This window comes from Mycteria americana, chromosome 3 (genome assembly GCF_035582795.1).
Source record: "Mycteria americana isolate JAX WOST 10 ecotype Jacksonville Zoo and Gardens chromosome 3, USCA_MyAme_1.0, whole genome shotgun sequence".
Classification (NCBI taxonomy): domain Eukaryota; kingdom Metazoa; phylum Chordata; class Aves; order Ciconiiformes; family Ciconiidae; genus Mycteria; species Mycteria americana.
Window position 1 is genome coordinate 60,826,833 of NC_134367.1, and position 26,139 is coordinate 60,852,971.

The 26,139-nt window shown below is 43.1% G+C and overlaps 1 protein-coding gene across 3 annotated transcripts in view; it reads left to right on the top strand.

The window, feature by feature from the left end:
* The window catches only part of RSPO3 (R-spondin 3), a 64,618-nt gene that overhangs the window by 26,711 nt on the left and 11,768 nt on the right, over positions 1–26,139 (top strand). For 2 of the 3 annotated variants that reach the window (XM_075498717.1, XM_075498716.1), the window contains exons 3-5: positions 10,381–10,572; positions 12,033–12,179; positions 14,567–14,764. In XM_075498717.1, coding sequence (XP_075354832.1) covers positions 10,381–10,572; positions 12,033–12,179; positions 14,567–14,764 — 537 coding nt within the window. Of the gene's footprint in view, positions 1–10,380; positions 10,573–12,032; positions 12,180–14,566; positions 14,765–14,838; positions 18,598–26,139 lie in introns of those variants that run through there. The other variant, XM_075498718.1, reaches the window with a different exon arrangement.

The following is a 26,139-nucleotide window of genomic DNA, read 5'->3' on the forward strand; positions in this document are numbered from 1 at the left end:
TTGGTCAATTGTGCATAAAAAGTGTCAGATATCACTTTGGATGTGCATCAGCAATATTAAATAATATATCAGACAAATAAAAACCAGTTATCCCTAAAAGTTATAATTTATAGATTAACCATTAATCTTTCCAAATGTTTTTGTCTTCAGTTTAAGTTAAACTGGTTTTAAAGACACATAAGGCGCTTTTTTTTTGTATTTTTTTGCTGTTGTAGAAAAACATTAACGGGGCTTCAAAACCTTTGACTTTACAGTTCTTCCTATAAAATATTTAATAACACTCATAACACTAGCCCTAAATTTCCTAGATATTTAATTCTTGGGTTTATATATAATTATATAACTTTGTTTGTTTGTTTTTCTTTTCCTAGTATTGTCAATAGGTGGTCTCAGTTTGTTTATTTTTACTTTAGAATTCCCTTTTCTTTTAAATTGAAATTCTATATCTTACCATTCCTTATCACCTTTACTATTATTATTTCAAATTAAAGCCACTCAGAGAATCATTAACATAACAAAATTCCATTAGAAGACGTCACTCTCTGAAAATAGAATATTTTGTAAACATGTTGTAAAAAAGCTTTGCCACAATTTTGTCAAAATTTTTTTTCAAATAACTGAAACCAAGTATTCCCAACAAAGTGAAACAGATTATCTTTTAATCTTTCGTGGAACATTTCATAAGCTTGCATTTTATGGCAATTTTGCATGAATCCCACTTTTGAAAATCCTTGTGATTCCCTATAGGTGTGACCCTTACAGGCAGACATCGGAGCAGAGCAAAACATTCATAGAGACCTTTAATCAAGTAAACTGATTTCCCGGTTGCTGCACATCCTCTCCCGGGCACCCTCAAGAGGCTGGAGCAGCCTGGCAGCTTTCAGCCTTGGGCTGCAAGGGAGGTGGCGGCCATGGGGCTCCTCTGAGCCGGAGGAGCGCAGGTGAAGGGGGGTACAGCGGACCCGGCGTCCTCCTGAGCTGACCCAGCAGCCGCGCGGGGTGTCTTCTACGTTGGAGGTGGCAGCAAGGGGACAGCGGGGCATTTTGGCCTCTGCCCGGACCTCTTTGTGCCACTAGCGCACGCAGTAGGACTGCTGCAGGCAAACCACCTTTAGAGGGAAAGCTGTGGTCGACCGGCTTACGGGCCACTGGGGTCATAATGGCGCTGCCTGCCATTTACCCACGCAGCTGCACGGGGCTCGCCCGGCCTGTGCGACCGCTGGCTACCACAGTCACTAACAACCCCACGCAGCCTGCAGCTTCTATTTTCAAAAACAGCCTGTGCATAAGCTTTCAATTAATTTAACTATCTATCTGGAAAGTTTGATGTGTCAGCGTTATACTGTTAATTGGTTTTGGGCTAAGGAGCATACTTTTACAGATGTTACATTAAAAAAAAAAACCCAAGCAGTTTTAATTCATTTTAATTCATTTTCTCTTGCGATCAACCGAGCTGGTTGGCGCGCAAATCCTCAGCGAAGTGGTGGTACACCACCATATAAAAAATGAACTGTATCCCTGCTTAAGCCCAAAATGGATGACAGGCTTCATTTCATCACCAGCACCCCAATAATTCAGCTCAATTACTTCCTAGCATGGCTTTAGCTCAACTGTAAACTGCCTGTTGTGTATCACTGCAGCGATGTTAGATGTATTACCGTTTTGGGAAGTGAATGATGCTTGGTGTGAGCGCTAAATTTCTTTCATGTGGGTCAGCGTGTGATGCAGCGAAGCCGGTTGGGAGGGGAAGGCTCAGACTTCAAAGGGAGGGCAGCGCGCGGGAGGCGCGATGAAACAAGCCCTAACTACGTGCCTTTCATAGTTACTTCACAAGAAGAGCCAGGCACGCGGAGCTGTTGAACTGAGTCAGTTTTTCAGGAATCAGATGCCTACTTAAATCTCTATTACTTAATCCCCATCAAAACAGGCCATCCAATCACGCTGCCCTCTGAAAATCAGATAACTCTACTCTGAACCAGGGACTACCCTCATGTCGGTTAACAAATTAGTGAAATCCTCACTGCTGTCTCTTCGCAGAAGTTTTGCTGTTGACTTTGGTGGGCCAGGACTTCCATCAGTGAGTCTGAGCTGACTGGTGATGAAGTCTCTTGTCTGTTTTCTATCAGAGCTGAATTCGATTTCATATCATATCGTTCATGCTTTGCACTCAAAAACCTTCAACTTCTTTTTTTTTGACTGGCATGGGTCCCAGTGGCATGAGGGAAAGGTGAAAATAGTTAGGTCAGCATTTGCTGAGTGTTGATAGCGTATGCGTCGCTACACGGCACTACAGCAGAGAAGCAGTCACTAGAGCTAGTATTTTAACAATTAATTTAAACTTGGAATTTTGGACAGTATTTTGTGTTACTGACAGAAGGATGGTCCAGTCAGCCTGGAGAATTTACCCTTTTTCCTTTATGAAAATCTGAGATCAGAGTTTCCCCTTGTTCCAAATGGTAGAAACCAATTTTTAGAGACCTTCCAGCACTGTGATACTCCTCAGTGTCTATACTCTGGGTTCAAATCTTGATGTGAGGCTTGAATTTAAAGAGACAGGCTCTGCTTCAATGTTTGCAGGCATCAGTCCAGAACAGTTCCACTGCAAACAACATACTTTGGGGCTTTTAGTTAGCTTCAGTATGGTATGAATTTAATCGTTACACAGAAAAAATTATTTCATTCAGTACAAACTTTTGATCAGTTCCACTTAGGAAAATATACAAAATTGAGAGGATATTAAGTAATTGACCAAAGGCACATCTGAGCAACGCCAAGGCAGTGGGCTGGCTTGCTGTCTGGCTTATTAATTTTTTAACGCTGTAAACATGGTAGTAGAAAATCATAGCTTCGACATGGGATTATAGGCTTTTGCTGTCTAAAGCCTTCTCCCTAGTCCCCAGCATGGAAAGTAAAATCTGTTACATCCTGCTGTTCTTTCTGTGGTTTCTGAAACAAAACTTTGAGAGAAAAACTCTGGTCTCAAAAGACCCTGTGGGAAACGAGAAACTTGCAAATGCTACTGTAGTTGTGTAATGTTGACAGTATGAGCTGAGTGATCCTTATACAGCTTGGAAGTACACGAGCATCTGTGTAATACGCACCAATAAAAGTCTCCACTATGTTAAAGGAACAAAACAGTAGAAGCAAATGGAGGGACAGGCTCTGCTGCCGCCAGGACAACTTGAGCACCAACGAGCTTTGTTAGAAACACATAAACGATAGATGGAACGCTAGCATCAAGCAGAAAGACTGCGTATTTCAAAGAATGAGCACGTGCAATATACAGCTGTGCTTTTTCACTTGATAGAAGTATGGGTCTCTTGTAGGGAAGAGATTGGGGAGTCATGGGAGTCACGGTGACGTTGACAACTTTGTTTTGAGAGTTCTGTGTGCATACGAACAGTGTAAAATCAACTGGGGATCTCCATGACGGCATCTCACAGGATTAGAGTATTAAAATACTGTATTAAAATACTGTCTAAATATATGGGCATAAAATATAGTCTCTTTCCCAAACTCATGCCTCCTTTTTTCATCTCAGCACAGATGCTTTATTTGCAAGTAGCTGAGTCTGACAAGTGTCATGACACGTTGGTTATACAACTATTAGGTTACACAACTGTTAGGTTACTACTCTTTATAGATCCCATACTTTCCTTTCTATAACAGGTCATCTTATCTAGACAATGAGGAGGAGATAATGTAATTCAGTTTTCCATTTTTAGAGAAGATTCATAATGGATAGTCTTGAAGGCTGGGTACTTGGAAACAACTACAGCTGACCCTAAAAGGAAGATCTGTAGTTGCTTATAGGAATTAGAACTTGATGTGAGAAGGTATTGCATGACCTGGTCCTACCTTTACCATCACTGCCAGGGTGCTTATGGCAACTTGCCTCAAGGATCCTCCTCGGTTCCTATACTGCTTAAACTTCCTGGATCCCTGAATTTTGGTGGTACTCCTTAGTACGTGGGAAAAAAAAAGTCAATTTCCCTTCTCTCTCCATGAAAAGAATTTTTCAGTTTATTTACAAAACTCTCTGGAATGAGAAGGAGCCATTTGTGGTTGCTGTGGCTGATTTCTGTTGTGCTGAAGATGCTAGGAGACTGCATAAAATTCTGCACCCCTGGTGAGATTTCTCAGCCTGTTGATGCTCTTTCTAACCAAATTCAGGGGAAATGTGTTCTGGCAGCCAGTATACTTAATTTTCAGGATCACTTTGCCAGACATGTGTTTAATAATGATGAGGCATTCCCCAGTGAGATCTTGGCCATTTGGGCTGAGGGCCTCCTTGCTCGTAGACACCACTACAAAATGGTTACGGATACTCCCTGAGACTGTGGGACAGTCCCATACTCATATTTCTGTTGCTCTTTAGAACTGTTGACACTTGGTGAACAAAATAGGTTGGTTTCTTTTCCCTCAGATGGGAAGTGCCTCTTGAGGAGGAAAATATTCTCTCAAGCCAGGCAGACGTTGAAGGAATTTTTTTTTTCAGTCCTTATGGGATCTTTTTCCTTCAAAACACAGGAGGACACCTGAGGATCTTCTTTGTTATGTGTTTTGTACCATAGAAGGCAGCAATGCTCTGAAGTAAAACTGAAGTCAGGCAAACCTCTGGAGGAGTTACCATCTTCTTAGAAAGAAATCTTAAAGTCTTTGTGAAGCACAAATCACAAAGTGAAACAGAAGATATTAAGCCTTTAACAGTTGATTTTTAGACTGATTTTTCCTCTTTGCTCCTTTTGCAGCTGCCTCTCCTTTCAAGGCCACCTCAGACTCCTGTAGATCCAGGGGAGGCTGGTCGGGGAGTCCACATTCCTCAGCTATCACCACTGGTTTGGCTGCATCCCAGAAAACTTATGGCCAATCCAATGTAGCAATTGACGTGTATGGGTCTATCTTCCCCGCGGAGCCCAGCTGCTACCCCATCACAACACATCAAGTCCCTTGCTTCCCTGTGGGTGATTTAAGGCCAAGTGATCAAGCAGAGCTTAGCCTGCAAGATCGAGCTCAGGTTTCATCTTGGCCCAGCTGGCAATCTATTTAGCAGTGATAACACAAACTTATCAAACCCATGTGTCCTCGCTCTCCCAGTGCTGTCCCACTCCTGGGCGTTTTCCTTGCTCCGCGCTGCACGTTGCCTACATGTTGGTTCAGTGTTTTTGCCCCACCATTGTCCGTTCCGCTTCTAACGCATTTCCACACAGAAAAATGCTGTCCAAGAAAGAGTCTGAGGAAATACGCTGCGGTTTGCAAACTGAATTCCTTAATGACTTTCTCATTAGAAGAGCTCACTGCCAAATGCTGTTTGCATTTGCCTAAAGGACGGTCTGCATGATTAAGAGTTGCTCTGCTTTACATGAAGTATTTTTTTCAGGCCACTGCCACAGGCAGCTGCTTCGCACTAGGCGAGAGGGAGAGAAATGAACGCCAGTGAACGCATGGAGCGATCAAGTGACGCGAGAACCCATGGGATATCCCATGCCAAATCCCCACCACCACAAGGGCGAGTGCCCGCGTGGGTGCCGCGTGGTGGGTAAAGCCGAGGCAGGGCCTGGGTCTCGCAGCAAGGGGCAGCCCAACTGGGGAAGCTAAATTCCAGAGCAGCTCTGCTGTGGAAATATTTCCTGTGAGAACACACAAGCCCAAGAAACCAGGAGTAGCAGCAGCTCTCGAGCAGGGATGGATTTCATTTGTCTAGCACATCCATTTCAAGAGCAAGCCTCAAAATGGACATCTTGTTGTTGAAGATTGGTGACGAGACAGTGCACCTCAGCTGCAGAAAATGGGCAAAGACTGTTCTTCTACCCCAAGCTTTTTCCCTGGCTGTCAGAACAGACGCCCACCTTGATTCCTCCTGCATTTTCTAATTTTCTTTTTTTCATCCCATAAATTTTAATCTATATATAAAGTAAAACTGATAGAATAATTTCATTGCAAAGATTTTAGAATTTATTTGCTGCATGCCATCAAAATGTCCTATCATCTTGTCACTGAAAGTTCAGATTCAAATTCAGCTCCTTGTCCCTAACTTTGTTTTTTTTAACAGAGAGACCACAACTCATTGTTTCCAGAGCAGGGTTTTGGAAAATATTCTGAGAAAGGAAAATCCCCAGTGATTTCATTTGCTAATGAGGCTTAAAACTAATATCTGGACAAACAGTTTGCACAAAAAAAGGCTTCCAAGCCAAAAAGGGCTTAGAGCCAGGCAGGGGAAGAGAATAGTTCAAGATTAACTTAGTGTCTTCTCTGATCTCCAGTATTTAGGTTTTACAAAAAGAAAAAGAGAGGGATGGACTCTGGTCCTAAAGCCAGTCACGAGCCTGCACATACCTACTTTGTACCTGATGAGTCAGCAGGTCTGCCTGACGCTTGTGTAAGAGATGGAGGAGAACTTGTCTGTGGGTCTCTGTGCTCCCACCGCTTGCTTTGCCCATTGCTGTGCTGTATTTTCCATCCTTGAGAATCCAGGATTCCACTGTGCTCAAAGAGTGTTTGAATACAAGAGGGCAGACTGCTCGATGGCTGGTAGGGTCATCTCTAATGGCAGACACTGCTCCTAACAGCCCATGCATAGAATACTTCATCCTCATCAAAGTCAGTTCTGAGGGTTGTGGAGAATTTTTTGTATTTCATTTTATTTGTCTTTTTATAATGGAGCAGGTTGCACCAAAGACCAAGTGGTTACAAGTGAGAGCATTTCTTGGACCTATTTGCAATGCTAAAGCCCAGACCTCCTGGTTCTGCAGCCAATGCCTAACCCACGAGGCCACAGCGCCTGCCCCTCTGCCAAGAGACTGGACCTCTCTCTGCCCCACTTACCACATCTAAAACTTGTGGCTAACAGGAGTGGTCTGTGCTCTCCTAGTGCTTTTTCACCTGTAGACTTCAAAGTGTTTCTTAAAGCAGCTATACATTACTTACCCATTTCTACTGTTGACCTAAGCATAGAAATTTGAAGCAATGCTTACACCGGGTGTACTGTGGCCAGATTTCACCAGATGGGGTTTATGTTCCCAGCTTGTTGTGGCACATCACTTAAACTCTGAGCTCACAGTGTTTGATACGGGGGGAAAAAGGGGTAAAACTTCTGGTTGCTTTCTCGTGGTTATGGTGTGCAGTTGCTGAAGTGCTTGAGATCTGCAGGCGCTAACACCCGGCTGCAATGAGAGAGGAATAGTAAGGGCCAGTCCTGTACCCAGCAGTGATAAGTTCCCTCCCTGTGGCAGAAAGATGTTTCAGAGCCTGAGTTCACCCCGTTTCCTTCCGGAATCCCTTTGACCCCACTTGGCCTCCACAGGAGGGGAGGGACCGGACCCTACATTGCAGGGATCAGAACCTGCAATGGATCTGAACCAACGCCTAGATCTGAACCGGAGGGGGAGGAGGCTGAGAGGTAACAAGAATGAGATCTTCAGCTGGAGCTTGGAGATGCCTTATTTCAAACATGCTATCTCATTTTCTAGACACAAATATTTTTCCTCCACCATTTATTTTCTCCCAGGTTCAATGACAAAGCCCGGTACTGTGCTTTCAAACAGTACCAATTTCTGGAGCGCTCTGCTGTCCACGCTTTGCTTCTTGCCTGAGCCAGAATAAGGGTCTACCTGGTATTCAGAGCAAGTGCAATGAGAGACAGTTTCATTACACAGATACAGGGCTCAAAGAAATGCCAGGCACAATAGGAGACAATCAAAAAAGGATCCCTTTAATAGCTTTTAAGAGAAAAAATGTCTGTCTTCATTTAAAATGTCAATTCTGACTTTTCAACGAGACTTTTGCTCTATGCATTTCCAAGAACAGGAGCTTGTTTTGCTTCACACGTTGAGTTATAACATGGCATGAAATCAGCCTTTAAATGGGGCTTGACTTACATATTTTAACTTACTCCTTGCTCCGTAATACTAACAATATGATCCTCCATTTGGAACTACAGGCTTTCTTTTTTTGCTGTGTTATTTGTATGAGATGTATCTGGGATGCATGAAAGGAGGCAGAAATTGTGAAAATGGCTAGGAGTACATTTTATTTTATACTTAATACTTTTGGAGTTAAAGGGAAGATGGAAATTGCCCATGTAATGGAGAATTATCATCTTTCGGTAATAAAGTATTGCCCGTCTCAAGGGCTCACACGCACAGCTTGACCTCAGAGCAGTTGCACATAATGTATTCTCTGTCGAGAGAACCTATCCATAATGACGTGTCACAGGTGCTCACACATAATATGTTTCCTGTCAAAAGTGATCATGCATATTTTATATAGCAGCTTTGATGACAAATATTTTGTACTTCAGCTGCTTTTTCTTCCCTCTGTCAGACTTAATGAAGGAAAGTCACAGACAGTTTTTAAATAATGTCAGCTTCTTAGATCACATTTCTGTGTCTGCCTTTGAAAGTAGCTTCATACAAGAGCCACAAGACAGGGGAGAGAGAGACAAGGACATTTTCATTTACTTAACTTCAAAAAGAAAGCCAATTTTTCAGGCTCTTAATTTCAAAATGAATATACTCTGTATCTTTGGAATCTTCTCAGAAAAAAATATGCTATACTTATTGAGCACTCAGTATTTTGAGAGTCTAGTGAAAGCACATCTGATCACTGAATTGGGGTTGCAGCTTCTCACTAAGCAGAATGCCATTTATTCTCCTAGTAGTGGTGTGTCCTGGTGGTAAAAACACTTTCCTCCAGGTTGTTCTACAAAGTGAGTGCCTTGGGGGGCACAGAGAATTGGGTTCTTATACTCTCAGTGAAATTGTTTGTCCACAGCAGGGCCAAAGTTTGGTCCTTTCCTATGTGTTCAGCCCTACTGAGAGAAATAAACCTCATTCCTCATTCTATTAATGAAAGAGGAAAAGCGAACTTGAATTCCCTTTGAGGTTTTTCAGGTTGCAGGACTGGTCATCGAAACCTCAGAGCATAGGGGAGTGCTTTTCCCATTCATGGCCCATGCCTTTTCTGCCAAAACTGTAAGTGAACAAGTACAGAGGTATTCCCAAACTTCCCTGCCACCAGGCAAACTCCCCTAAGCTAGCAGAGAGTAGTGGCTTTCAACCTGTAAGCCATGGATTCATAGGGGCTTCTGGTGTGCCTCCAAGGGATCCACAGAAGGGAGCTGACAAAAGCCAGTTCATTGTGTATGCAAGCTATTTAGCAGTGTCTGCAGATAAAAAATAAAATCAAAACACTAAAATAGGTAATCAAAGTATGGCACGTGCATATTTATAAAATTATCACTGGCCTGAGGAGAAGGCAGAACAGGAAGCCAATAGTATTTACAAATTGGATTTATAAATGTAAATGAGGACTGGATTTCTCTTACATATGAAATATAACCAGATGTCTCAGGTTGAGAGACGAAAGCTCACACTTAGAAAAATGCCTAGGTTTTTCATACAAGAGGGGACACAGGGTCTGGAGCTATTCGATGCTTAATTATTTTTCAGATCCAACTCCTATGTAAGAATGCAGCCAAGAAGGAATTAAAAGTAGGTAACAGCTTCTAAAGTACAGGAAGATGCAAAACATTACTCGCTACCACTGAGAAGTAATACACTGATTAATGTCTGCTACTGAAAAGATAGTCTGCAATAGCATCCTCTTTTCTGCTACCCCCAAGCCCCTAAAGAAGAACTGAATAGTCTTAAGCAGTGAGTGTAATAAGTTTTCCTTTCCTTGTCTGAAGAATTAGAACAATTCAATTGAAAGGCAAATATAATCCTACCTATGCTCCATGCTGGGACTGGAGCGGGGTAAATGCCACAGTTAAGTCTGAACATCAGGTTGTAATTGTTAGAGATTAAAAACATGCCAGAGAGAACATTCCAGGGAAAGAAGGAGGGTGAGAAGGATGGCTCTCCTGTGTCTTTTTATTAAGGCAAATTAGCATCAGATCTTACAAGGGCATATTCCTGCACAGCAGAACTCAATCAAATGGCATTTAGTCAATGAAGGAAATTATACACTAAGTTGATTTTTAATCATCCAGCTAGGAAAAGCAAAGATAAGAGAACATGTATTTATCTGCTGAGCCAAATGCATACAAGGCAGAAAAGCCACTGAAAATAACGAAAAGACAAATAACTGTTCTCTAGGAAGCTGCTGTTCCATAAAATCTATTTCAAATATAATTTGCTGTTAGCTATTTCTGCAAGATGTGAGCACGTCAGCTGAGCTTCTCATTTTTATGCAGAAGAAATAATCGCTGAAATGAAATGTCAAGTCATAAGAGACACAAGAAAAAATGAAGCAATCTTTAAGAGCTGTCAGAGAGGTGGATGGTCCACCCTTCCAAGTACAGAGGAACCATTATTTCATGGTCTTGTCTAATATCTTGTTCTCTCACCATTTTTTTTGTTTTAATGCTTGTCTTCTCAGTGCATCCTAACGTGAGCCAGGGTTGCCAAGGAGGGTGTGCTACATGTTCTGACTACAACGGATGCCTGTCATGTAAGCCCAGGCTCTTTTTTGTTCTGGAGAGGATTGGCATGAAACAGATCGGAGTATGTCTTTCCTCGTGTCCAAGCGGATACTATGGGACACGGTATCCCGACATTAATAAGTGTGCAAGTAAGTGCTGGGGAAGGGGGAAGCGCATGGATTTGTTTCTTCTCTCTTGAACGCTGTGTCCCCTTAGGAGTCAAGTCAACAGAGAAGCAGACGGACAGGCCGTGTCTTTATTTGTTCAATTCTTTTATAGTAGTGCAGTACATATAAGCCCCAGAAAGAAGTTAAAGATCACAAAACGGCCTAAAGCTCAGGGATCCCGGCTCTGCACGAATGACCTGCCTAGGACCCAGGTGACGGTCTCCTCTTCCGCAGCCCCACGCGAAAGGGAAGCGCCGGCGGGTGCCAGGCACTGCCCTCCGGCAGCGAGAGGGAGCGGCGGCAGCTCCGAAGAGCGGGGGCCGAGGGACGCTGAATCTCGGTGGCTGGAACCATTTAACCCACTGCCCTTATCCGCCTGACCCCTGCGACAAGGAGGGAAGATGGCAGGTGGCATTCTTTGGAGACGCGGTTTGCCCTGGTCTCTTTATAGCTTGTCTCACAGGCAGTGCAGTCCCCTAAATGCCTGTAGCAGCTGGCCAGGTTTCAGCCTGACTTGGGGGAAGTTACTGATTCACGTTGCCTCCGGGCTGGGAGACAGAGAACCCCACTCTATTCTTTACCGCTCGGGCAACATTTTGTCCCCGCTATGTATTTTGAACAACAAATGAACTGGAAAAGATCGCAATGTCCTCCCCACTCCTCTTTTTGTTGTTGAATTCACTGTTTTTAATCCCGCAGGTGATATAAAAACATAAGAGCGACGGCCCAGCAACTCTCCCAGTTTTTACCTGGTAATAAAAGTTATTTAATGAACAGACCCCAGAGTAAAGTCTTACAGAGTAACTTGACACTGTAAAGTATTTGTTCACTTTTTAGCAGTGTGTGGCCTTGCGTATCAGACATGAGCTGTGCCATACACCAGTTTTCATGTATTTCTGTTAAAAATATCTGAGAACCGGGAAATATACCACTAATGCCACTTTGCGTAGTCATATAGAGAATACATGAAATACTACAGGACATCTGATTGAACATCAGGGAGTCATTTAAAAAAAGAAAAAGCTCTTGAGGCAAAACAGTCTTAAGCAGATTCTAAGTTCTGGCATATTTTTATTTCTCCTGGATGAATGGAGATAGATAGTGTGGAACTGGCCCAGTACCTGTGCCCTGTGGGGTTAATTAGTACCTACGCTGCGTCAGTGCCGAGCAGAAGCAGCATCTTGCTATTCCGATGTGCTGTGCTCTGTCTTTCGTTTGCAGTGTGAGGCCGATCAGCATCAGGCCATCCTTATTAAATCCTCACTCATGCCAAGGTCACTTGTGGCTGGCCTCACTGGCCATGAAGAAGATCTAAATATAATTTGCTTCCTTTCAAGATTGTTTAACATTGCTAGAATTGTGTGATTCTGGTATATGTGAGAGAGCCCATGGTGTTTCGTGGCAAAGAGCAACAACATTGCTGTTTACTGTTTGCATTTCAGAATGTAAAGCTGACTGTGATACCTGCTTCACCAGAAACTTCTGCACAAAGTGTAAAAGTGGGTTTTACTTATACAGTGGAAAGTGCCTTGAAAAGTGCCCTGATGGGCTGGAAGCCAACAATCACACCATGGAGTGCACTAGCATCGGTAAGTCCGGTCGCCCTGTGTCCTGCCTGGCTTTCTCACAGGGGATGGGGGATCTAAGGAGGGCATGAGCTGCAAGATCAGTTACACCACCAGGGAAGTGCGACTTAAAATGGAAATGTTCTGCATCACAAGATGTATTCCCTAGTACAACAAACTCAAGGTATTTCCCAAGTCTGCCATTTCACAAGAGGCACAAGCTCGGTTGTGGCCCACAAACACAGCCTTGACGCTAAGGGCAATTCTGCCTCAGAAAATACGGCCTGTTTGGTCTGCCCTGAGGTAGAACGACATCCATCTCTTACTTGCTCTGTTACAGTGTTATGCAGCACCGCTAATGTCAAAGGTTCAAAAATCCCTCGCCAGACCCCACATGTAGTTGAAAGAGTAAAATACTAACAACTGCTTTGCTTTAGCTCCCTGGTACTACCTGAGCCTTCAAAGCATGTGTGCGTCAACATTTTGAAGCTTACCTTCACAAAGGTGAAGGCTAGAAACTAAAACATTACGGAAAAAAAAAAACCAAACCTAAAAAACCCAAAATGGTATATGTGCGCAATCACCTGACTCCAGAAACTGAGGATTAAAATAAAACACCAAATAATGTGGCACTGTCACTGAAGGAGTAAGATTGGCAACACTGGTCCTGTGACTCACTGGCTGCGGAGAAGAGACTTGCTTTTGTATCTCTCCAGCCTCTGACTCACAAGCTCCGATTATTCACGCCGGGGCAATTTTGGAGGTCACCACACCTAACTGTCTGCTCCATCCCTCTGCCACCCCTCCGGCTGAAAGCAGAACAAGTGATATATTTGCCTCTGGGCTGCTGCAGTCGACATCCCCTGCCATGGGCACGCCGAAGCTGCGGCAAGGTTCAGCTTATTTTAGTATGCCGGCTGTGAATTGTGGTGGCTGAGGGCTGCGCACTGCGGTGGAGGCAGCAACCTCTCCAGCCACCAGCAACCAGGGAGCACTTAGGCGCAGCCTGGCCATGATGGAAATCTCCTCCCCCACAGTATCATGCACATAGCTCTCCCTGGCGTTGCATGTTCTGGAGGGGAAGTAATGCAGGAATAAAAATAAGGTACAGTAGTTTGGCATTTTACTGCTCAAATATATATTAGTTCAGGTGGTAGTGATGGTTTTTACGGTTTTATTTTCAAGCAAAGACTTTCATCTTTGAAAGAAATTCAAGGGATCGTTTTTGCTTCTTGATGGCTGTTTCCAAGTGCTGTAGACTTAGCTGCTTTAACAATGAGTCAGTCTCAACTAGGAAAAGCCATTTAAAGCTACGGAGGAAAAACAGAACCTTTTTGTGCACGTGAAGGCCAATTATTTTAACAGGAGAGCTCTAGTGTAATGTGAAAAACAAAATGACCCACATGACAATTCACTGGAGGAAGGCTCGGAGATTGCCTGAGGTCAGTTATATTTTTAGGTCTGGAAAAATTTGGAAGTAAATTCTGGAGGTGGAAAAATCTTGACTTACAAATTCCTCCTCATAGAGGGGCTGGAAGTCTTTCCTTCTTCAGCGGTGGTTTATAGTCTTAAGCATACATATGAATATAAAGTAAATATAAATTATCAAGAGAAAGATACTGAGGAGATGGCACAAAAGAAGGATAGTTATTAAGAGCATGTTGTTAAGCTTCCAAGATTACTCCCATTTTTGCCTACACTGTTTGGACAAGTGCCCAGCTGTACAACTTTTGAGTTCCCAATAGTACAGGATGCGCATTCAGATGACTGTGGTTTATAAACTGTACGTCACACTTTTGTGAAAAGCTTGCACCCCCCCGACCCAAATTCTCCTCTGCTTTGCCTACTTACAGCTTGTATATGCTACAGATGATGGCTCTTTCACTATTTAAGCTGAATACCAAGCAGCAGATCACCAAAGATACTTGATTCTTAATGTAATGCCTTTTGATATCAGTTGGTCCTTTATAACTCTATTGATTTCCAAATTCAATACCTTTGAGACCAGCTGCAGCAGCTTGACCCAATGACTTCACTCTCCTTTCACACAGGCATGACCAAAGTTTAATCCCACTGACACTACAAGGATTTATACCTCCACCAAACCAAAGCAACCTCAGAACAAGCCCCAGTAACTGATTTCATTGAGACTAATTGTGTTGTTGTTGCCTTGTTTCAGGAATGGAATTACAAAACAGCGAGTACAAAATAGTAACTGACAATTATTTAACATTATTTTGTGCAGTATATCCTCAGCAGTCCAATTTCTGTCAATTCACTGATGCAAATCCTGATTAATTCCATTAATTTTTGCCACCTTTTGGCTGATGCAGAACAAAATTAATGTACCATATGCATTGTGTATACAAAAAGATATTGGCCAGGCTCAGCTTGTCCTATGTTTATTGCAGTGCACTGTGAAGCTAGTGAGTGGAGTCCATGGAGCCCTTGCACAAAGAAAGGAAAAACATGTGGTTTCAAAAGAGGAAATGAAGTAAGGGTCAGAGAGATCGTACAGCATCCGTCAGCAAGGGGCAATCCTTGCCCAGCTACAAGCGAGAGCAGAAAATGTATTGTACAAAGAAAGAGATGTCAGAAGGAAGGAAAAGGTACCACGTTATCATCATCATAATATGAGATATTGGTATTGTGCTTGTTTAATAACTCACATCTGAATTCCCAGGCCTCGATTGCAGGCTTCACCAAAACTCCCACTGATGTGGTGTTCTTCGGGCTGGAGAGAACTGTGCCCTTGCCTGGAGGAAATAAAGTCCTAACGCTGCTCAAAAAAATGCGCTTTGTGTGATCTAGAGAGGACAGGGTGGGCTGGATGGGAAGGCACATACTCTCTCGGTTCTGCTGAAAGAGCTGCCAAGTTGAGGGGTTGCACGTAGAGCTCAGAACAAAAAGATCCATTGTAAAACACGTCGGGGGGGGAGTTGTTTGTTGGGTATCAGGCAGCCAAGCTTCACGCTTCAACCGTGGGATTCCTCCAAACTGCTTCCTATTTCGCGCTTCCCTACAGGTAAGCCCGTAACTCTTGCAATTGCAGCGCTGTGGCCTCTCTCCCACCCTGAACTCCTTCTACTAGCTCTGGCTGAACAACGTGGCCCGATCCTGCCATCGGCATCTGGCTCACGGAGTCCCAGCATGGGAGAAAGACCACAACACTGCGTGGCAGCCACGGGAAATCCACTTGGTTTCACCCAATAAGCAAGAGTGCCAGCAGAACCGCCCCTCCATGTGAGCCAGCCTGGTGGACTTATTCCCCATCACGGCACCTAGTGAATGGCATCCCACATGTTAAGAATGGGAGATGCTTAAGAAGTCTATGAAATAATAATTTATACAAATTCCACCGAGTATAGATTGTTGTTCCTTTGTTCCCTTTTCTCTCCTTCTTGCACAGGGAAGTTGCTCTGTGCCTGGTGCAGTTACTCTGGTTGGCACAGGAGTGTTGATGGAATATTTCCTTTTCCTCATCCCTCCCATTTTCCCCATCCTTCCCATTTCCCCATCCCTTCTATTTCCCCCTTTCCTCCCAACTCAAAAGCAAGGTTTCAGCCCTTTTGAGGATGAGTGGAACAGGTGGAGCAGCTGCCCCGTGTGAACATCTGTGAGCCAGCATGAGCTGCTGGTACCAAGTAGTAACCTACTGTTTCATTGTTAAATGATCGCTAGGGTCGCTGCAGATTACTTATAGACACATTAGAGGGGTTTGGAGCTTGTAATCCTTTTGAAGGTTGGCTTGTTCCCTAGCGATATGCCTCATGAGAAGGGAAATAGCGTTAGAAGGAGGATCTTACGAACCAGATAGCTACAGGTGCCTCCCCCTCACCCAAGAACTGGCTAGATCTACTGATTTATGGGAACCTATGGGGTAGGTGTCACCTCCTCCTCCTCCTTGTGTCCAGCAGTGCCCTGAAGAGGTAGAGAGGCATCTGCCTCAGGGGAGCAGCCACGGCGAGCTGTTTGCCGATTCCCTTATGCTTAGAACCTATGTCCAAAATGTCCATGCTTGCTTCTGCCCCTGCACAGTGGCACAACTTGAACCACAGCCTCTCATTAGCCCACTGTAACTGGGGGAAGAGTCCTTTTTTTTCTACCAAAGCTAATTTTGCCAGAGCTGAAAATATAGGACTGAACCGTAATTTTGGAACCGTGAAACCAGTTTTTTGAGGTGATAATGATGTGTATGGGCTTATGGCAATTTGGCAATGTCTTCAGATTGGACAAGACGTTTCTCTTTGAGAAATGCCTGCTGTTCCTGTGTAGTAAGTACTTTAGAAGAAACTACTCATGTATTTGATTGTCAATTCTTATTTTATGAGATCTGAGCCAAACCATACTTGAAAAATATTACACACCACAAGAATTCATTCACAATCATGAAGCTTTTTTTTTTCCTGCAATGTGTGTAAAGGTGGGTTTTCTTCTTCTTTTTGAGCAAGTCACAGACTATATTCTAGCCTGTTTTACACTCAGTAGACAATTCCTTCGAAACCAATGCAGGCAGATGGAACCTATGTTCCAACTCTACCCGTGCCCTTGGGACTTGTATGTCTATGTCTGAGAGCCATTTTTTTTTTAATGTTCTGAAATCCACCACTATATACTCCTCAGTATCCACAAAAGTCTGTCCCATTCACTTTCATACACCTTCACAGAGAGGTGAACTTAAAATCTTTTTTAAAAAAGATGATTCTTAATAAAACTGAGGAAATTCACACATAAAACATCAGGTTAATATAGCTTGAAGGGATGGATTATGGTGACAAGCCAAGAAACTGAGAATTAAGCTAGAAGTTTTCCTTCTGTTCCTACTGGAATGGGGAAATGAAGCTTTCCAACTTAATCTCCAGGCAACTTATCTTCCCTACTGCCACTGTCCCTTATTACACAGACAGAAACTTCTGTTCCCCTTTGAACAACAGAATAATTGCACAAGAAACCAAGTCACGCTCTGTTCTTACGGCTAGCTGCATCCAGTCAGTGAGTGCAGAAGGAGGTAACAAGAAAAACACTTTGGGAAAGGGAAGGGAAAGTAAATATGTTTGTATTTACTGTTAAGAAATATTGGAAAAGCTCTTTTGTATTGTACGACTCCCCATTGCTGCTCAGGCATTGCTTTGGAGTTTAGCTTTCATGGCATCAGCTTTTGAAGTCTAGCAGCAGTTACCAACAGTGCTGCTAATCTTTTCTCTGCAGCCATGAAGAGAGAGTTAGCTCGCTCAGCCTTTGCCATTTCCATGTTGAATAGATGTCTGCGGCCAAGGGAGTTAGGGCAAAGACCACATGATGACGGGGTATGCTCGTCACAGATGCCTCAATGACTTTGCTCAAGAAGTTGAGGTCAGAGGCAGGATGTTAGTCAGTTAAGTCGCTGCTATCGCACAGAAGCAAGGACATGTTTCTGGAACGGCTACGCAAAACAAGATAAAACAGATGAAGAGGGGTGGGGTTTTTTTTGTTTCCATCTGCTGGTGTGTCATTAAAGCTGCTGAGATCTATTATAACTCTTTTTTTTCCCCTCATTGGCTATAAAATGAAGTTTTACTGGCAGAAGGTATATTTTCAGAATGAATGCAAACAAATGGGAATAATGAGGATACAAACAGCCCGACTAGCCTAAAAGGTTCTTTTTACTCATTTTAGCACTAAATTAGTTGATCCCAGTGTGTTCTGACATGGTAATTCCCATGTGTTTCACATACAGGCTCCTTTGATAGTTCCGTCCCATCCAAACCTCACTGTAATTTAATTCATAATTCTCCTCTTTTAATCCCATGATGGTGAATTCTTTTTAGTCTGCATGACTATATGATTTTAAGTTCCAGTTTCTTCTTCTTCCTTTCTTTTCCTCACACTTCTTGTTTTGTTTCCCCAGTGCAGTGCACCATTACTTTTACCTTCCCACACTTAACATCTTCTTGGCTCCTGTCTTTCCCTGATAGACATACGTTGAGAGTCACGTGTTTCCTGTAGCCATGTCCATTAATGGCTAATAGATGTACTGGAAAAGCATGACTTGCAGAGCTTTTCAAACACTGCAAATTACCCATCAATATTATTTCTTTGCCTTAATAAATGTGCTCTGGCCAAACACAAGTCCCTTTGGACTGCTGTCTGCAAATGTGTGAGATTGACTTTTACTGGCCAAAAGACAAATATCAGAATTGTATACAAAAGTATTTGTGGGGAAGGAATTGCATGTTTTCATGCATGAGTAATTCTTCCAAGAACAGAATGTTGCCCATATGACTTTCTGTTGAGTCCCAACTAAACCCCCAGAGAGCAGACAGTTTTAAGTGCTTTCAGAGAACATGCTCTGATCAGTTTGAAGAGATTAAAAACACTCACCAAAAGACTAAGTGCATAGTTATGAACAAGGAAGACATCTTAGGAAGCTGGGTATTATGCAAGCCAATAGACAGGCTACATTGGTTACACAGTTGTATTGTTGTAAACAAATAAATAATACATTTCAATTGTTGCTTGTTCATATATTGATTCATTCGCATGCTGGTGGCATTTAGATGTTCAAACGAGAGAACCAATGTTAACTGCGCCCAGTTCTGTGCAAACACAGACCAAAGAAAGTTCCTGTGCCCGACAGGCAAAAATTCAAGCATTAGACATGAAGACATGGTGGCATGAATGTAGAATAGCATATTTCTTTTTCACTGTGGAGTGTAGGAACTGTCACCTTGTAGAGTCTGAAAGCAGGAGACTGTTATGAAAGGAAGAGGGGCAACTTTAGTCAAAATTCACAAGACTGCAACCCCCTGGAGGCAAGGTAGCTTGTCAGTTAATGGCTTGTACTGTAAGGAGAATACAGATATTATGCTGTGATTTTTTTTTTAGTGCACAGCAAGAATAAGAGAGAAAGCAGTGTCTTTGAGATGAGGAGTTGAAGTCTAGATGCAGACCAGTAAACAGAAGGGAACCGAGGGAACAGGATTTGTTGTTGAGCGGTTTTAATGAGGAAGTGTATATATTTTGAGGAAATAAAGTAAAATAAATGCTTCTATCCTGCACTGCGTACATGTGAATATAAAAATCCAGGTTTGATTTGAAAAGCTTAGAGCACTGAGACTCAGGTCATCTCTGTTGTTTCTTTGAACTAGTTCCTCCACCCCTTATTGCTATATGTCTGCATAATGCTTCAGACATAGTAATCAGATCATGTCTGAAAATGTCTTCAGTTGGCTATAGTGTGAGGAAGGAACCCTGTCAGGCATCCACCAGATTTCCAAAACCACCACTCAGCTAAAAATCCCAAGCCATTCATCAATAATTTACTTTAACTGAAAACAATGTAACTTAATACTATCACACTTAAAATATTAGGCAATAAACTAATTTAACTCACTTAACTTAAACTCATGGAGTTACCTACCCTAATGTACACGCTCTGATGCCATACGGATCCATGTAACAACGGAGCACAAAGGGCTCTGGAGTCTAAACTAAGTTGCCCCTTTAGTATTTCTCACAAAGAAAAGTTTCTGCAGTTGATCTCTAGTTGAGGTGCACTAATTTTATTAACAGTCAGTTAAGCTGTCCCAGGCAAAACAAAGAAAGAAAAAGAGAGCCCCTACTAAAATAAAAGATGCATAAGTTGCATTATATTTTAAAATGTACATGGAGGTACAGTAGTGAAGGAAGCCATCTGAAATCAGTGGGAGTTTCCCACCTCTTTCTACAGGTTTTGAATTGTGGCACATAAATCAGGTTTTCATAATCTTCACAACCCACAGAAACTCCTGTGTAGCCACTTAAGTCTTGCATAAGTATGTGCCACATCAACGTGTTTATTCATGTGGTAATACTAATTTTTCCCCCAAAATTCTGGACTGCCAGGCCTCTGGAACAGTTACTTGTGCATTTTGTTGAGCTCTGTTGTCACACTGGACAATCTGAATTTGACGTGGATGCAATTTTCACAGAGAGGGTTTTGCTATCTGAGAATTCAGACAAGGAATGACAAGCTGGGACTCAACCGAGCCTCCCTAGGCTTGGCAAGAGCATGATGGGATTCACTGCACTTGAGCTGGACAGCTAAAAATTAGTTGGTTTTGTCAAAGCAAGGGTCATGGTAATGGTGGGGTTTACACTGCACCTGGGGAGGGGGACCCATGACATTGTACAATGGATTCTAAGAAGGGCAAAATAATTTGCCTCCTGAAAGTGCTGTTTCTTTCTAATGACTGTTAAGGACAGCCTAGTATGAGTGATCTGGACTTTTACCTGCTAACTTTTAAATTAAAGGGCACGTTTTCTCCATCTGCACAGTAATGACTTTGCAACACTGCAAAATCTAAACCAAGGCTCACCCCGGCTGACTCTGTAAGCAAGACAAGCGTGTTTCGGGGGATCCATGCGTCAGCCACAGTACAACAAAAAGTAGGGTTGAAAAATACTCATTCCCAATACTAATTTCATTTAGTGTTGGCAAAATCAGGGTTAGAGCAGAGTTTTGTTGTGTTTGTTGATAAACGTCTGTTAATGGCTGTACGCCTGCTTATTCAAAGGTGAACTGCCCTTTACAGAACAAGCTATGAATAATCTGTCCCTATACACTCCACACACCAAAGATAAAAGTCTCTTCCCAGAGCAATGGAGGCCCACACCAGTCCAATAATTCCTCAGTGTACTATTTTTAAACAGATTCTTCTGATTAAAAAAAAAAAAAAAAAAAAAAAATTGGGGGAAATTCTGGATATTTCCGGTACTGAGTATTTTTACTTAATCGCATTTAAGTCCTAAGCATTGGGAAAGTAAGATATTCCAATCACAGCTCATCCCCAAAGTCACATCCTCTCCCTCACGTATAGCTCGGCGGCACTTACAACAAGAGGGCTGGAGCATGTGAGCCGGGGAGACATCACAGTGCACAGTTCGCTCGTATAACTGTGAGAGATGGGGTGTCCTGTGTGAAGGTCACTAATGTGGTTATGGTTAATGACCTTACTCCATGGCAGGTCACAGGACTTCTGAAGCCTCAAAATGAACACAAAGCTAATTACTGCATTCCTGTGTTTACATACTGCATACGCCAACGGGTCATAACTCTGGCCTTTGCGAGCCTGAGTTACTATAATTGAGGAATCTGTCTTGTGAAGAGTTTGGTTGTTTATTTTCTGTTTGTTGCTGCCAAGAGGACCTCTCATTTCCTTTCCTTGCAGGGGTTTTGACTCTTTAACTTTAACACATTTCCAGCCTCCAAGAGTAAGGCTGTTGCGGCTGGGAATCTGCTAGTTGCACATGAAGTGAAATGGCGGCGTGGGCATACCTGAGCCAGGCCGGGCACGGACGGCACAGGGCTGCCCACCGCCGTGGGCCGGCAGACAGGGGCGCGATCTAGAAAAGAGACCTGGGTGAGAAGGGTTAAGAGGGGAAAAATAGGACCGCCGTGAGTCGGAGAGATTTGTGAATCCAAAACAGCCAACAGGAGAGGATGTACGGGCTCTACAATTCAAGGGCTGAAAAGCCATTTTTTAAACTTGGAATGGAAATTTTAAACTCAAAAATGGAAAAAGCCATTTTTAAACTTTAATCACAGTTTTTTCAAAATTTAATCACAGGCAGTTTTGAAAGTCTTATTAGCTTACTACCTGCAAACTGAGACCTTAAAATCTGAACTAATTAACAGTAATATTGCGGTTTGCTACAACTACGTTTATTTTGTTTGTGTTAGTGAGAACATTAAATTCTCATCATACGTCCCAGTTCTGACAGACACGTATCAACCACGCAAGCAGGTAATACATACACGCTGTGTGCCTCTGTACATATGGTAATATACATGTATGCACACACTGTGTACACGTGTACCGTGCCTGCCAAGGTTGTATTCTCTGAATAATATGCATCTCGATGAACAGTCAGGCTGAAAACAGCTGTGGCTACACACCAACCTGTCAGGCCCTCAGGTATCAAAATTGGTTTTAGCCTCGCAGGGTGCTGGGCTGACGCTGTCTCTGTGCTCCTCGGGAGATGTTCTCCTTTCCTGCTGCCAGCTTCTCTCTTGCCACCTTCCGTCTCCTCCCTGTCCTGGGGGGCCTGGGAGCAGAGGGGAGGTGGCTCAGCTGCCCTGAGGTCCTCTGCGGCATGCTATAAAAAATGTGCTGGACACGCTGCTGGTAAACAGCATCAACCTCGTATTAACAGGAATGGTGTCAAAGAAGCGTGTGGTCAACCGCTCCTGTAAAGGAAGTGAATCAGAAAAAAGCTGATTGCATTCTTCTATTAAAATGTGAACGATGTGAGAGCTGTTCTCCTCAGATCACTAAACCAAATAAGGGATAGAAATCAGCTCTTTTTCTCTTCCCGATCTTCCCTTCTGGTGCCTCCTCGTGCTCCAGAATTGGCTGGCTGACTATCTTTTAGATGCCTGAGCTCTGTAGGAAAAAGAGGAGGGAATACAAACCTTTCACCAACCCCTCTTCCTCGCCCTTCCAAAGTGCCCATCAGGTATTCATTCAGCACCAAATTTCCAGCACCTCTTGAAAAAAAATGTTTGGGATTGAGAGGAGCAGCTCCGGCTTTAGAAGGTGACATCTGCAGCTGTGTCTATACTGCTAAAGAGGAGCAGGCAAAGGTCCGCTCCTCGGCCACAAGGCAAGGCCACCTTCTGGCTTGCATCCAGACTAGCTGGGGCTATTCCCTCCTTAGCAGATTTGCCTGGGGAAGAGGGATGGCTGTTGCGGGTCAAACAGAGTCCTAAAACAAACTGCTGTTACGCTGTGCAGACACGCAGGGGTCTGCCCGGTCTCTGGCCTTCTCCCCCGGTACAGCTGTAGTTTACTTATCCATGGCACCTTCCCCTTCCGCGACTTCACGTTGCGGAGTTTCAGAGAGAGGCAAATCGGAAACCGTGGCTACTCTCCCCTCTCAGCGCAGGGCAGAGACCGCGTGCGAAAGAGCAGAGTATCATTCTCTCTTACCCCCATCCCTTCCGTGCTCTGCCTGCACATCCTCACGTACCCGTCATTCTCTGCACACGGGTCTTTCTACCACTTCTCACAGTCGATGCTTCCAAAGTCCTTGCCCTAACTTCTAGTGCTTTAAGGAGCTTTTTCTGAGGGAGGGACATGTTTGTCACAGCTGGAAGGGGAAATTAGCCTCTTCCAGGCTGTGTGCCACAGCATGATATGTTGACAACGTCTTTCTCTGGACTCTCCAGAAGACCACGGTGAGCTGGTTTCTCACCTCTGGGCAGTATCACCACAAAGTAAAGGCGAAGGGAAGTGGTTGCTGACAGCAGGGCTCACCCAGCCCTCGCTACCTGGAGATCTAAACCCCTCACTATTTTGGCCTGTGTGTCCTGGATAGAAGAACAAATGTGAGAGAGAAGTTTGCTAGTACATCTATCAAATTTAGTCCAAGAATGCAAAACATTTGGGGTATGTGAGCTACAGAGTAAATCAGGCAGTGGATGTTTCAAGTCTAATGGTGACACACGCAGCACTGTTTAATCAGCTAAATCCTGGGCTGTGGAACACTTCCATGTATAGCAATGCTGTTGTAACACTGCCAGTCATGAACGGCAATGGCACACATTCACTATTGTATTATAGCTGCCCTTCTTTTAAAGGGCCTGATCCAAGACTCACTGAAATCCCATTGACTTCAGAGTACTTTGGACCTAGCCGTAAAGAAGGATTTTCAGCATTCCTTTGTAATAAAGCAAAAACAAAGAAGCACTTTTTGGCTGCTCTTTCTCCTCATCTTACTGGATATTTGTCTGTTCTTCCGCACCCAGGCAGCTCTGTTTGCTTTTCCCCACCCAGCTCTCAGCATCTCCAGTCTCGTTGTCTCTTCTCGGCTCACTCTCCCTGCCAGCTCTGACACCTGATGTAGCATTTGGTCTGCTTAGCCTGCCACCTCCCAGCTCTCTTCCAGCCTCATAACTTTGGAAAAGAAAACACTCACTGCCATAACTTTCCTTTATAAAGGTCCAAAGGAGCTTCAGAGTGTTCCCAATGAGATGATAACATCCAATGTTATTATCAGAGATCATAAAGATCAGGAGAGAGGTTGTAGGAATCTCCATCATAGAAGATTTTTAAGGAGGTTAGACAAACATCCGTCAGAGACAGTTTAATTATAGTAGTTCAGCTTCATAGCCTAGTAAAGGACTAGATAAAGCTTTGATAAGCATTTCTAAAATTGCTACAAAATTTCCACAAAATTTTGCCTTGCCTGTTGTCTTCTGTACGACTTCCACAGAGAGACAGCATACTGCACATTTATAGAGCACAAATCCAAGTATCTCTGTCCATTGACATCAATATAAGGCCTCCTGCTGTCCCTACCAAGCGCAGACTTTTATTTGGGCCTGAGTCAAGGAACTGAAACCAACTTTCCTTTCATTTTGTCCAGTTTAGTCATTTGCATTGCTGAGATATCTCTTCATGTTCCTCCTTGCATTCATCAGCTTTGAATCATTCTTATAGGAAGAGCATAGGGCTGGATTTTCTTATAGAAAATTTCAGTGAACTTGTTACACTAATCCACCAGAAATATAAGCTAGCACCTCTCTGCCAATGAAGCTATGTGTATTTTAAGAGCAGATGAAGATGTGGCCCAAGAGGTAAAATTGCTGTGTGCTTAGGCCTGAAAAAAATGAGCTAATTTTAAGGACTGATGCAAACAAATATTATTTCTCAGTAATTTTTGTTGAAGCAGTTTTTCAGTGGCAAAAAATTAAAGGGGAGAAAAAACCACCCATTTCTCATTTAAAGATGTGGTGGCCACGCACAATTCAGAAAAAGCATTTCCTAAATTTTCTATTTTTACTTCCTTGAAATCCAAAATAGTAGCAAAAGAATTAATCAGCGGTCCATGAGTGAAACATATACAGGTGATATTAAGGCTAGAATTTAACAATTAACCCTGGGGATTTTTCTATTGTTTTTTGGTTTACAAGCAAAATGACCCAGCAATGAAATTTCTCAATTCTAATCCAATCCTCCTCAATATCTACGGCAAACAGTAGCCCCAGTATAAAGATTTACAGCTACAGTTATGTCTCTGCTTTGTTCTTAAGCATGTATTTACTTCTGCCCATTTGCTTTCTGAAATTCTCTCTCTCATTTGTCATCTGAAGAACTCCGTTTAAAAGGAAAACAGGCTTCAGACATGAAACACAGCTACATTCCTGAAACATGAGATGAACAACCTTTAATTCACGCAACCTTTCATTTACAGTAATGTTTAATGGAGGGGCCAGTTTCATTATGGACAATGCCTCTCCCTGTCATTAGCCTGCAGAAAGGTCTAAAACTCTTAATGCTGTTTCAGGCTCTGTACTCTCTCCTTCCCTCCCTCCCCTCCTCCCCATCACCCTTTCTGACTGCCCTTGTTCTAAGTGTGTAATCTAAATGCTGTACTCTGCAAATTGCACTTATTGTTGGCTTCAAGCTTCGAAGGACCCTTCTGAACACTTTTTATACAAATCCTAACAAGGTCAGAGTTGGAAAAATCTCAGCTGGTGGACTTGGATCCCATGAGCTAGTGACCATTTATAATTAATATTAATGAATGGCAGATGAGAGATGTTTATTGCTTAAGTAGAAATGTGCATTGCTAAACCAGAAGGATTTAGTTTAAATCCAGAGGAACTGACTTTATTTCTTGTACGGATGTGGGTGGTTGGAGGGAATGCCAGTGGGTGATCCAGCCCCTGCTACCTTTAAGCATGAGCAAGGAAACAATACTCTGTAAAGAAGGATCCTGAGCTCTCTATTTGATTGAAGCATGATGTTTGGTCCTTCAAAACATTAACTGAAGTAAGCAGGAGTCTCTCTGTCCACTTCAGTGGCTTTGATTTGCACCAGTAGGGGTTTTCAGCCATAGATCCCAAAGCACTCACCAAAATTAAGGAACTGTCATCTCCATTTTAAAGTTGTGGAACCTGAAGAAGTCATATGAAGATTGTATTATAAAGAAAAAAAAGGTTCATCACTGTGACAATGGA